Here is a 13,500-nt window from a genome sequence, read left to right as displayed (position 1 = left end):
TTACTGCAACTTTAAAAGCCTGCGGTACATAACCAGTTGATAAAGATAAGTTAATCAGACTTAATATAGAGGTGTCGATTAAAGGAAAAACTTCTTTGAACAGCCTTGTTGGAACGGGGTCAAGAAGACAAGTCGATGGTTTAGATGACGAAACTGTTGAAACGAGCTCAGAGAGATGTACAGGAGAGAAACAGTGAAAATATAAACCAGTTACAGTGGACTCTGAGGCTGCTGAACTGGACAGTACATCTGAGCCAGCTGTGGGGAGGAGATGGTGAATTTTTTCTCTAACAGAGACAATTTTATCTGTAAAGAAGCTCATAAAGTCATTACAACTGAGGGCTTAAGGAATAGATGGGTCAACAGAGCTGTGGCTGTCTGTCAGCCTGGCTACAGTGCTGAACAGAAACCTGGGATTGTTCTTGTTTTCTTCTATCAATGATGAATAATAGAATGTTCTGGCTTTACGGAGACTTTTTTTTATACGCCAATAGGCTGTCTTTCCAAGCCTTTAGAGATTCATCCAGGTTAGTAGAACGCCACCTTCTTTCTAGCTTCCTTGAATTTTGCTTTAAAGCTCGTGTTTCTGAGTTGTACCATGGAGCTAGCCTTCTCTGACTCACTACCTTCTTCCTCAGAGGGGCTACAGTATCTAGAGTTGCACGCAGTGAGGCTACAGTACTGTCAACAAGATCATCAACCTGTGTGGATGTGAAGTTAAGAGAGCTGTTTCCTACTGCATTGATACATGGCAGTGGGCTAAGTACTGATGGGATCCTTTCTTTAAATTTGCTAATGGTATTCTCATAGAGACACCTGCTGTAATGGATTTTTTCCCCAGATGCTGTGTAGTCCATGACTGAAAACTCAAATGTTAACAGAGAATGGTCAGATAAAAGAGGGTTTCTGAGAGAAACTGTTAGATATTCAATGTCAATCCCATAAGTCAGAACCAGATCAAGGGTATGATTAAAAGAGTGAGTGGGTTCATTAACATGCTGAGAGAAGTCAATTGAGTCTAATAATGAATTAAATGCAATACTCAGAGTGTCACTTTCAACATCTACGTGAATGTTAAAATCACCCACCATGATAACTTTATCTGTGCTGAGAACTAACTCAGATAAAAAGTCTGAGAACTCGGATAAGAACTCAGAGTAAGGGGCAGGTGGACGATATACAGTAACTAGTAGGACTGGTTTTTGTGTTTTCCAGTTTGGGTGAGACAGACTAAGAATAAGGCTCAAATGAATTATGATTAACCTTAGGCTTAGGATTTATTAGTAAATTGGAGTGATAGATGGCTGCCACCCCTCCTCCTCGGCCTGTGCTTCGAGGGATATGAACGTTAACATGAGTGGGGGGTGTTGATTCATTCAGACTAACATATTCATCCTGCTGCAGCCAGGTTTCAGTCAGACAGAGCAGATCTACATGATGATCAGTTATCAGATCATTGACTAGTAGAGATTTAGATGAGAGTGATCTGATATTCAATAAGCCACATTTAATTTTCCTGTTATTTGGTTCTGGACTAACAGTTGTGTTAATGTTTATTAGGTTTTCATGTCTAACTCCTCTGTTCACTTTTGATTTATTATATTTAAATGTAGGTGGTCGGGGGACAGACACAGTTTTTAGGGGGTGAATGGCAGCGACTGCTCTAAGAGGCGCAGAGAAGAGTGTAAGACTGCGGCTCTGCCTCATGGTCTCAACTCTGGTTTGTCCTGGCTTTGATTTCTGATAAACTCAGTGAAGTTTCTAGATAAGAGAGCAGCTCCATCCAGCGTGGGATGTATGCCGTCTCGTCTAATCAGACCAGGTCATCCCCAGAAAGTCTGCCAGTTATCAACAAAGCCCACATCGTTAGCGGAACACCACCTCGATAACCAGCGGCTGAACGATGACAAGCGGCTGTACATGTCATCGCTGGTCAGGTTGGGGAGGGGCCCAGAGAAAACTACGGAGTCCGACATTGTCCTAGCATAAGTACACACCGACTCCACATTAATCTTAGTGATCTCCGATTGGTGTAATCGGGTGTCATTAGTGCCGACGTGTATTACAATCGTACTGTATTTCCGTTTATCCTTCGCCAGCAGCTTCAGGTCGGACTCAGTGTCGCTGCTCTGGCCCCAGGAAACATGTGACTATGGCCGCCGGTGTCGCTAACTTCACGTTTCTCAGAATAGAGTCACCAATGACCAGAGTTTGCTTCCCAGCGGGGGTGTCGCTGAGTGGGGAGAACCTGTTAGAAACATGAACAGGTCGGTGGTGAGCTGTGGGCTTTTGTTTAGGACTAAGCCTCTTCTTGTTACGAACAGTCACCCAGCCGCCCTGACCTCCCTGCTGCTCGGGAGCTGCTGGGGGGAGAGAAGGAGCTACAGAAGGAGCTACACCGGGTCGGTCCGCACCAGCTACTGGGGGCTGGCTAACTGGAGAAGCTAAAGATGTGGTTTCATGGTGCTGAGCCGGGATCCAGATCTCTGAGCCTCGCCTCCATAACTGCAAACAAACTACATTTATTACATGTACCATTATCGCTGAAGGAGGCAGAGGAGTAACTAAACATGAAGCAGGCTGAGCAAGAGAGAGCGGGAGAGTGAGAGACAGAAGCCATCATTAACTGCTAAGCTAAAGTAGCTAACAGGGCTAGCGTGTAAACAGCTGTGTTTTAATGAGAATCTCACGAAGAGAAGGAGAGAGCTGAGAGTGATCGAACAGAAGTTCGACAGTACAACAGATAATTAGCGGTTATATACAAAAATACAACTAGGATCAGCTGAGTTCAGGGAGAACAGCAACAAACACAACACCACCAACAACCGGAAGTGACACAATACGCTTACCGCAGCACGTCGCAACCGTTCTGTCAGAATCATGTTGACCTCATGGTGGCGCTGAAGGAAAAGGGAGTTAACTCACCAAAATGAGCAAGACAGACTTAGTGAAAACCATGGAAGTGCTGGGTAAATATCATGGTAAACTAGGTGGTGACATATTTCATTTATAGGCAAAAAAGAAAAAAGGGCATCAAATGGCAGACGTCATTACACATCTGCCTAGACAGTTAGGCTTCCTTTGGGGCAACAAATCATTGATTTAGGTAACCAGGACACAGTACTTTAGTTCTCAGTTATTCAGCAGTTTTTTGGTCAGGGGTTCTGGTTAATGTCGATCCCTAAGTCATACTACTGATCAAAAGTTGTAGAATAGTCATTCCACCCAACACCCAACCAATTTTTGCAGTTTTGATTGAATTTTATTCAAATGGCACAAAGGTAAGTTGAGTGTAAGTTAATAAAAAACAACATGAAAAATCATGTAAATGTCACAAATGTCTTTTCAGACTGCTGACACAACTGTCTGACCTTTCTTGCAAGAAATAAACTCTTAAGTCTTTATTTCTCAATCACACTTGTAGAATTTCTACAACAGACTTGGATTTTTGTTTTCCTGTTCCCACATTTGGTCACAAGGTTTAGTCATAACAGGGCAGAGTAATATTAAGTGTTATGCCCCAGTAGCAGGGGCTACTAGAGTGTACTAGAGAGTACTAGAGTAAATGTTACCACCGTGTCACTGCTTTTCCCAGAGTTGTAGTGGAAATAACCTGGATTCACGGTGATGACCGTGTCTACAGAGAGAATAAGTTAGAATAAGAGAACAAGCGCACACCAGGAAAATAAGTTACATTAGTAGACAATGGGGAACAAAAAGAGCAAATGAAATCCAGATGAAACACAAGATGTTAATGCTCCAAATATTGTTTTCAAGAAAACTAAATATGGGAAATGAAGCTACAGAACTACTAAAATGTGTGGGTAAAAGATTTTGTTTTTCCTCATGAAGGAATATTCAGTATGAGACAGCTGATGAGGACACAGGAGAAGATTGAGTTTGACACAAAAGAAAGACAGGCAAAAAAGAGGGTGTCAAAGAAAGATTTAGAGGATGGGGAAAAACATTTGGAGGCACTGAGTATGTGGAAGAATGAGGCAGAAAGTAGGGAAAGGAGAAAAAAAACACGCAAAACAAGTGTTGTTTCACACACAAGACAACAATGACACAAAAAGAAGAATTCTTATTCTTCTCTGTACCCCACAGCGCCTCAGTGTCTCAAAGTAGACTATGATCTCAACTGCACCCCTCAAACAGCTCTGCCAGGTCCACTTCCATACAATACCCCCCCAGGAGCATCAGGGAGCGCCCAACCTGATTCTACAACCAGGCCTGGCCAGGAGGGTGGTGCTGATAATAGGGAAGATGAGACTAAGCCCTCCCTAGGCAGTGAAACTTTTCTCCCATATCACTTCATACCAGGGCCAAAACGGACAGAAAAGCTGTCCAAATGCCCATGGCTGAGGTTGCAAGGGCACAGGGCACCCAAATGGTTTTCCACCCCTAGTCAGAAGCTGATATTAAAGAGGCAATTGCATATTTGCAACATCCGAAAACTCTGGTAAAAGATTCTCTGATGACATGTGGGTTTTCTACCAAGAGTTCAGTCCAATTCTGCCATTACTGAAACACCTGCTTGTGCTGAAACTGGGTGCAGCAGACCAATCAAAGGTTTCAGCCACATTCCCGACTGGAGATTATTACACAGAGACAACAACAATTATGGGACTGCCTTAACAACCCTGTGCATTGAAATTGAAAATCTTTGAAAAGAATTCAACATGGCTGCAACCATGTACAAGTCTGTGCAGAATGTCGCCTCCACTTCCCAGGGTGACCGTGGCAGAGGACGAGGCAGAGGAGGCTGTTGAGGTCATCAATATGATCCTGACGTCTGTTTTAAGCGCAACAAATGGGGACATTGGGATAAGGACTGTCCGGAACAACAGGACACAGCTGATTGAGATGAGGTGGGGAGGCGGGAGGTAACGCCCGAGGTTGACGGTGCCACCACACACACATACTGACAACCAGTCTACACTCACCCTGGTAAAAGCTGCAATTGTATACCTTGAAAACAGATTCACTCCTGTTGGTACTTATGTTAAACATGACTCCAAAGTGTTTCAGAAGTTACCTCAGTATGATTTAATTGTTCATGGTCACAAAATAACATTTTTTATTGATTCTGGTGCTACACATTCATTGATAAAAAAGAGGGAATTTCTGTCCTCACCAAAGACAAATGGTCGTTTCACTCACTCAATTGGAGCGTCAGGAAATGTGGTTAAAGAGCTCTCCACAGTAAAACTAAAAATACTATGATGACAGAACTACTTCAAGACTGAATGTTGTCCAGTTAATCGTTTGGGACATGACCTTATGTGCCGATTAGGTACTGGGTTGGTTTCCACCCCTGAAGGCTTAAAGGTCATAACAAATTCAGATCCAGAACAGGATACCCACATATTTGTGAAATATGTTCCTGACCATCTACTGTATGCATATCAGTGGAAATTGTCAGCTGGGGGAGTGAGCGATCAGTGTCTGAGTGAAGCCAGGAGGTGCACCTCCCTCTCACACAAACAGTACATGCAGCCTGACTCACTGCACTGCACATCAGTACTGCTCCAAGACCACGATGGCAGATGAGGGCTGTAATCTATTTCTCAGCCAAACTTGACTGCTGGTTACCACACTGTCTGCATGCTGTGGCAGCAGAAGGCAAAACAGTGAGCATATACACAGACTCCAGATATGCATTTGGTGTTGTGCATGTTTTTGGTGCATTATGGAAACACAGAAAAGTCCTAAAATCTGATGGTAAATCTATTGGACACCATGACAAAGTGGCTGCATTGCTGGATGCTATTCTCTTGCCAAAAGCTGCTGCTGTATGTAAATGTCATACTTCTGACTCAGTTTCCGGAGGAAATGGGAGGGCAGATGCTGTACACACTGTACTTCCTGTTTTCTCCGACACAATCTGCAGTTTGACTCAACGTTGTGATGAGCTGAATAAAACACATGTAAACTGACCAGGTGGAGTTTATTATACTGTTTACTCTGTTAGTGTGTGTGTGTGTGTGTGTGTGTGTGTGTGTGTGTGAATTTGTGTGTATGTTATCTCACATTGTGTGGAGGAAGATGAGGGCACAGCAGAGTCTCCAGGATCTGACCAGTCCAAAGACCTTGATCCTCCAGACTACAGTCTTGAACCTGGACCCTCAGACTCACAGTAAGAGACCTGCTACAAACCTGTGAACCTCCAAACTGTCTCTGTAACAGTCTTTAGTGTGTCAAGCTCCTGCTGATGACATCACTTCCTGTCACAGCTGCCGTGGTGTTGCAGAAAACGTCTTCTTCCTGGTTCTCCTGACATCTCAGTGTATTAATACTGACTGCTGAGGAGTTTGTTTTGGGCGAAATGGTCCTATCAAAGAACAAAACTTTTTCTTGTGCATATTTTTACTGGAGCTGATGAACGAGACAGATTTACAGATGTCAGTGATTAAAGGGCTGTGGTGGAGCAGAGAAGCAGCCACAGAAGAAGAGAGCAATACAAGGGGGTAGGTTTGGTCTCAACACTGGTAGATACTCAACAACCCCACCTCCCTCCAAAACAAAGAGGACTTTTTAATGCTGTCAACCAACTGGTTTATTAACATATAGGATCAGTATTTACATTAAGAAATTTATTTACATTTAAATAAAACTATTCAGATCAGAGACTAAAACTGTTCATCTCTCTTCAGCTCCTCGGTGGATCATGAAGACTCCACAGATTCAACTGTCTCAGTCTGCAGGAGAATCAACAATCACCAAGATGTCAGCTCCTGTTTCTGAGTGAGTGTACTACTATATGATATATCCAAACACTTAAAACGTCACTGGTTTTATTTTATTCTTCCTGTTGCTTAGTTGTGATAACATGACATCTGGTAGTGCCACTGCTGGTCAGAGTCTCTGATAGCAAAGCCATGTCTTAGAGAAAGTTTCTTGAAAGTGAATAATCACAGTTGTGGCCCAAGAAGTTTGCAGATTATAGCTTAATTATGAAGAACATTTAGGTGATTGCTTTGTATAATGTCTTTGTTTTATATTGAATCTAGACTAATGAACATGATTTACAGATGGACTGTACATTTACATTTACTCATTTGGCAGATGCTTTTATCCAAAGTGACTTAATGTGAGAGATATCAGTAAGAATATTATATGTGTGAGCCTTGTACATGGAGAAACTCTACACATAAACAGAGAGAGAGAGAGAGAGAGAGAGAGAGAGAGAGAGAAAGAAAGAAAGAAACAGAGATTTTTATTTGTAATAAATCAGAAATTAGACATATGCAAAGTGCAAAGTGCTTGATAAACACCAAAACAGCTCTGACCAAAACTGCCAAACCTTGTGGGCCGTTCACATGTATGGATTCGAAAAGCTGGGAAAGTGCCAGCAGCAGTTGTGAATGAGCTACTGTACGGTGACAGCTTCGGTTGAATTGTACCACTTGCTCACCAACACCTGGGTCTGATCAGAAGCAGCAAATGAGCCCGACTCCTGGCTCTCAGAGCTGGGGAAAGACTTCTTCTGTAATCTAGCCTGGATTGACAGTTTGGAGATTAAGAGCTGGTCCCCTCTGAGCCAAAACTTCAATTCATCCATCTTTGCAATAGAGCTTCAGTAAGCCTGATCTCGGCAACCCAACCACTGGATACCAGCAGCAGCCTCATGTACATGTACAAAAACCTTGCACACACCATCTGTCATGCTCAAAGTCAAATGTAACGGCCTTATTGGACACAATAACACTCTCAGGTGTTTGCAGTTAAATAAGTAGATGTGGATTTGTTTCAATATTATTTGTGTGAATGTGGCACCTGTAAAAGATCTAGTTTTCTGTGAACAGTGTGTGCTCAAATCCCTTTATAGTGGCAATTGTATTATAAGCCTTAATGATTTGTTCCTTGGTTTCATATATACATTTACTGCACTCGCAAGGGGCATAGGAAAGTTTTCGTTTGACAGTTTACTACTGGCTTTGGGGGAAGAAGGCCTGTGGCAGTGTAAAGAGAGAGCTGATTGTTGTTTTGTTTGTCCTGAAGGCCTGTCATAAAAAAGGTGTGTCCTTTGCTGTTGTACTGAAAGTGTGTTTATGTCTACCTCATCTTGGCCGGTGAAGTAATAAAAGTGAACATTTTTCTACACCTAATGCAGTCGCAGTCTGAGTGGTGTAACATGAACATATCAACAATCTGCTGAAAAATGCTTCTTCACTTCACAAATAGAAAATTGGGTCACCAATGCCTGTTTGACAGTTGTAATGTTAGGAGGATATTTTCAAATGCTTTTCATTTATTTGTAAAATAATTGAAAGTCTTCACATATTTTTTTGTGACTTTACAAATGAATTTTTGTGTTTGTGAAAGGTGCTTTATATTAACAGATTACACATTTACACATTGTTGATCTGTTCACACAAATAAAATTGAACTTGGACTCAAGGATGAACAGATTATTAGTTTGGTGGTAAAAGTCAGTTATGTGAAATCATAAAACACATTTGAAAATAATTCAGGAATTCATAAACTAATTATGACACAATTTAACTTAAAGGTCTATGAGGATAAAATTAAATGATGACAGTGTCTATCCAAAAGGTCAAATGTCACCGTGACATCTTAATGTTCTGCAAAAACACCTCTGATCAATACTGTAACTCAGGAAGTGAAGATTGTGGCCATACTTCCTGTAACTTGACTGGTTGGTGGAGAAACAGGCACAAGGCAGTAATCCTAGTTTAAGTGAATGAATGACTGATATTTGTAATTGAATTACAAACAGATGAGAAAAGCAGAAACCAATAACACAGCTGTGATAAGACTGCTGACAATGTTCTCTGATTTTATCAGGGAGCCATGATGACACCAGAGGACCTCTTGAACACTCTGGAAGATTTAGGAGATGAGGAATTCAATAAATTCAAGTGGTTCCTGCAGCAGGCTGACAGCCTACCAGGCTCCCCAGTCATCAAGAAAATCCGACTGCAAACAGCAAACTTGTGGGAGACAGTGGATAAGATGGTGCAGGTATACACACTTCCTGGAGCTGTGGAGGTGACCAGGAAGGTTTTAAAGAAGATCAACAGGAATGACCTGGTGCAGAGTTTGGCTGACAGCAGCTCAGGACCAGAAGGTCAGTCACAGGGGAGAAAAACATCACTGGTGCTTTTAGCTGGGAAAAATGGTGGGGAAAGCTTTGCTTAATACTTACTGGACAGATTCAAGACCCGGAAATTCACAGTTATATTTTTTAACATACTGCAAGCGAGCTAGCAGTCAGTGTAGTTTTCCTGGAGAAACACCCCATGTTAATTCTGTGATTATTCTTCAGTTTATATTGATTGTTCAGAGACTGAAAAGAAGCTGCTGAGCTGACAAATGTCCTGCAGTTTAAAATCCAGAGGTAAGCTGACCAATCAGCTTCAGTGAGGTTAAACATTAACCTGTGTTCAGATGCTGGAACTGGCTTTAAAAAAATCGAGCTGAACGCTTTCTTTTCTTAGGGATAGGAATAAAAGCATTTGTATTTTTTTCCCAGGTGATTTTTAATTTCTCCATGTACTCTGCTCACAGGGTACATATGTTGTGTGTTATTAAGTTATGCAACATTATTGTCATGTCTTTCTTTTGGCTACAAATGTATTTTAATCAAAAGTTAATTAAATAAAAACAAAATCACAGCCTCGTGGCCAAAATGAATGTTACAAAAACAAACACTTGGAAAAATCATGACCAAAAAAAGTATAGTTTTTCACTTGTCTCAGGGCTTCTGTAAATATAATTCTCAAAACCTGATCCTTCTCAGTAAGTCTCTCACTTAGTGCCTATGTTAGTGCAGTTCAGTGGCAGGGGAGATTGTTGCAGTTATATGGCCTCTTAAGCACTCAGCTAATGGACACCCAACACACCTTCAAACAATCTGCTGGAAAACAGTTAGCACATGTAAGAAATGTGAGTTTATACTATGTCCAGGACTGCCTGAAATCTTTGCACTGTAATACACACTCACTGGCCACTTCGTAAGTTACACCTGTTCAACTGCCCATTTATGCAAATATTTAATCAGCCAATCACATGGTAGCAACTCAATGCATTCAGGAATGTAGACATAGTCAAGACAACCTGCTGAAGTTCAAACCGAGCATCAGAACGGGGAAGAAACGTGATTTAAGTGACTTGGTTGGCATGTTTGTTGGTGCCAGACAGGCTGGTCTGAGTATTTCAGAAACTGCTGATCTACTGGGATTTTCCTGCACAACCATCTCTAGTGTTTACAGAGACTGGTCTGAAAAAGAGAAAATATCCAGTGAGCAGCAGTTCTCTGGGAGAAAATGCCTTGTTGATGCCAGAGGTCAGAGGAGAATGGACAGACTGCTTCGAGCTGAAAGGAAGACAACAGTAACTCAAATAACCACTTGTTACAACCAAGGCAGAAGAGCATCTCTGAATGCGCAATACGTCAAACTTTGAAGCAGATGGGTTACAGCAGCAGAAGACCACACCAGGTGATACACAAAGCTATGAACAAGAAACTGAGGCCACAGTTCACAAGGGCCACCAAAACTGGACAATAGAAGAGTGGAAAAACATTGCCTGGTCTGATGACTCTCGATTTCTGCCGTGACATTCGGATGGTGGGGTCAGAATTTGGTGCCTAAAACATGACAGCATGGATCCATCCTCCCTTGTATCAATGGTTCAGGCTGGTGGTAGTGGTGTAATGGTGTGGGGGATATTTTCTTGGCACACTTTGGGCCCCTTAGTACCAACTGAGCCACGTTTAAAGGCCACAGCCTACTTGAGTATTTGCTGACCATGTCCATCCCTTTATGACCACAGTGTACCCATCCTCTGATCAGAATCAGAATCAGAATCAGAATCAGGTTTATTGCCAAGTATGTTTTCACGTACAAGGAATTTGTTCTAGTGAATGGTGCAGAGCGCACCAAAACACCGAGGCAGCCATCTGCGGCGCCATTTAAAAAGGAGGAATGGGGAAAAAACAAGTGGAGAGGAGAGGAGAAAAAATAACAGAACCCAAACTATACTCCTGGGGGAGGGGGGGGGGGGGGTACAGTGTGGGATTCGGGAAATATATATATATATACACACACAGTAGCTCACAAAAGTGAGTACACCCCTCACACTTTTGTAAATGTTCTATTATATCTCGGGACAACACTGAAGATATGACATTTTGATACAATGTAAAGTAGTCAGTGTACAGCTTGTAAAACAGTGTAAATTTGCTGTCTCCTCAAAATAACTCAACATACAGCTATCAATATCTAAACTCACTGGCAACAAAAGTGAGTACACCCCAAAGTGAAAATGTCCAAATTGTGCCCAAAGTGTCAATATTTTGTGTGGCCACTATTAATTGCCAGCACTGCCTTAACACTGAGTTCACTAGAGTTTCACAGGTTGCCACTGGAATCCTCTTCCACTCCTCCATGCCGACATCACGGAGCCGGTGGATGTTAGAGACCTTGCACTCCTCCACCTTCCATTTGAGGATGCCCCACAGATGCTCAATAGGCTTTAGGTCTGGAGACATGCTTGGCCAGTCCATCACCTTTACCCTCAGTTTCTTTAGCAAGGCAGTGGTCATCTTGGAGGTGCGTTTGGGGTCGTTATCATGTTGGAATACTGCCCTGTGGCCCATTTTCTGAAGGGAGGGGATCATGCTCTGCTTCAGTATGCCACAGTGCATGTTGGCATTCATGGTTCCCTCAATGAACTGTAGCTCCCCAGTGCTGACAGCACTCATGCAGCCCCAAACCATGACACTCCCACCACCATGTTTGACTGTAGGCAAGACACACTTGTCTTTGTGCTCCTCACCTGGTTGCTGCCACACACACTTGACACCATCTGAACCAAATAATTTTATCTTGGTCTCATCAGACCACAGGACCATGTCCTTAGTCTGCTTGTCTTCAGCAAACTGTTTGCGGACTTTTTTGTGCATCATCTTTAGAAGAGGCTTCTTTCTGGGACGACAGCCATGCAGACCAATTTGATGCATATGGTCTGAGCACTGACAGGCTGACCCCCCCACCCCTTCAACCTCTGCAGCAATGCTGGCAGCACTCATACGTCTATTTTCAAAAGACAACCTCTGGATATGACGCTGAGCACATGCACTCAACTTCTTTGGTCGACCATGGCGAGGCCTGTTCTGAGTGGAACCTATCCTGTTAAACCGCTGTATGGTCTTGGCCATCGTGCTGCAGCTCAGTTTCAGGGTGTTGGCAATCTTCTTATAGCTTAGGCCATCTTTATGTAGAGCAACAATTTTTTTTTTCAGATCCTCAGAGAGTTCTTTGCCATGAGGTGCCATGTTGAACTTCCAGTGACCAGTATGAGAGAGTGTTAGAGCGATTTAACACACCTGCTCGCCATTCACACCTGAGACCTTGTAACACTAACGAGTCACATGACACCGGGGAGGGAAAATGGCTAATTGGGCACAATTTGGACATTTTCACTTTGGAGTGTACTCACTTTTGTTGCCAGCGGTTTAGACATTAATGGCTGTGTGTTGAGTTATTTTGAGGGGACAGCAAATTTACACTGTTATACAAGCTGTACACTGCAAAAAAGATATAATAAAATATTTACAAAAATGTATATATATATATATATATATATATATATATATACTGTCACTGCCTTATATATATATTCTGATTGCAACTGTATATATATATATATATATATATAGTTCTCAGATCTCAAGCCATGAGTTCTGAGAAGAACAATGGAGAGGCCTACATGTCCCTCAAAAGCCTGAGTCTCAAGCCATGCATCCTGAAGGGAATAAAAGAGAGGCCTGCATGCCCTCCAAAAGCCTGTGCCTCAAACCATGCCTCATGGCAAGAACAAAGGAGATGACTACATTTCCCTCCAGGCTATGGAGCCAAAACCACCCCCACAATTCACACCTATGTGTAAATTGGAGTTTGAAAGAAAACTCAGCAAAGGCACTGGCCGAGGCCAGGCATTCCCAGCAGGGATCCCCGGTGACGTCACTCAGGTGATAAAAGTGGCGCTGTGACCCTCCTCCTGCGCTTAATTCCCGTGCACCAGGTACAGTAGAGAGCTACTCCAGCTCTCTCCGCGACTCGGCTGCTGAAAGGGAGCAATCTGCAAACATTTGACCTTTTTCCACAACTTCTTAAAGCCCAGGTCACAGTCTTCAACTCACGGGCCTGCTGTTGTTTGTTTTTCATTTATTTTCGGACCCGACGCAGATCGCTGTGCAATCAGCTGATTTCACGTCCCGTGAGGACGAGCGCCGACTTTGTTGAAGACAACACAAAGTTCACCGTCCCTCATCTGTGATCTTCCCGCTGCCGCCAAGGAACTCATCACTGTCACCGCCAGGAGAGAGACACGACCCGCCGAGCTCCCGGCCGAGGACCGAGCTGTGGAGACCCAGAGACTTTCTGTTCTAACTCCGGAGGACCGGAGCAGCTCACAGTCAGAGGCTGATGTCTGGGCAGAGACACAATCAGTGTATTGTTGCTATCTGAC

The 13,500-nt window shown here is 42.9% G+C and overlaps 1 protein-coding gene and 1 pseudogene across 11 annotated transcripts in view; one reads left to right on the top strand and one right to left on the bottom strand.

The window, feature by feature from the left end:
- Positions 1–834: 834 nt before the first annotated feature.
- LOC139634219 (uncharacterized) lies at positions 835–2,538 on the bottom strand (annotated as a pseudogene).
- A 2,674-nt stretch (positions 2,539–5,212) lies between these two features.
- LOC139634540 (NACHT, LRR and PYD domains-containing protein 12-like) overlaps positions 5,213–13,500 on the top strand; it is a 33,114-nt gene continuing 24,826 nt past the window's right edge. For 10 of the 11 annotated variants that reach the window (XM_071501028.1, XM_071501036.1, XM_071501034.1 and 7 more), the window contains exons 1-3: positions 5,975–6,470; positions 6,657–6,747; positions 8,812–9,094. In XM_071501028.1, coding sequence (XP_071357129.1) covers positions 8,818–9,094 — 277 coding nt within the window. In that variant the 5' untranslated portion in view covers positions 5,975–6,470; positions 6,657–6,747; positions 8,812–8,817. Of the gene's footprint in view, positions 5,944–5,974; positions 6,471–6,656; positions 6,748–8,811; positions 9,095–13,500 lie in introns of those variants that run through there. The other variant, XM_071501027.1, reaches the window with a different exon arrangement.

The sequence above is a fragment of the Trachinotus anak genome, unplaced genomic scaffold, assembly GCF_046630095.1.
Source record: "Trachinotus anak isolate AG129_WGS33_773 ecotype Australia unplaced genomic scaffold, CSIRO_AGI_Tana_v1 ptg000016l, whole genome shotgun sequence".
Taxonomy (NCBI): domain Eukaryota; kingdom Metazoa; phylum Chordata; class Actinopteri; order Carangiformes; family Carangidae; genus Trachinotus; species Trachinotus anak.
The sequence above is the reverse complement of the archived record's forward strand: the minus strand, read 5'-3'. Positions and strand labels throughout refer to the sequence as shown.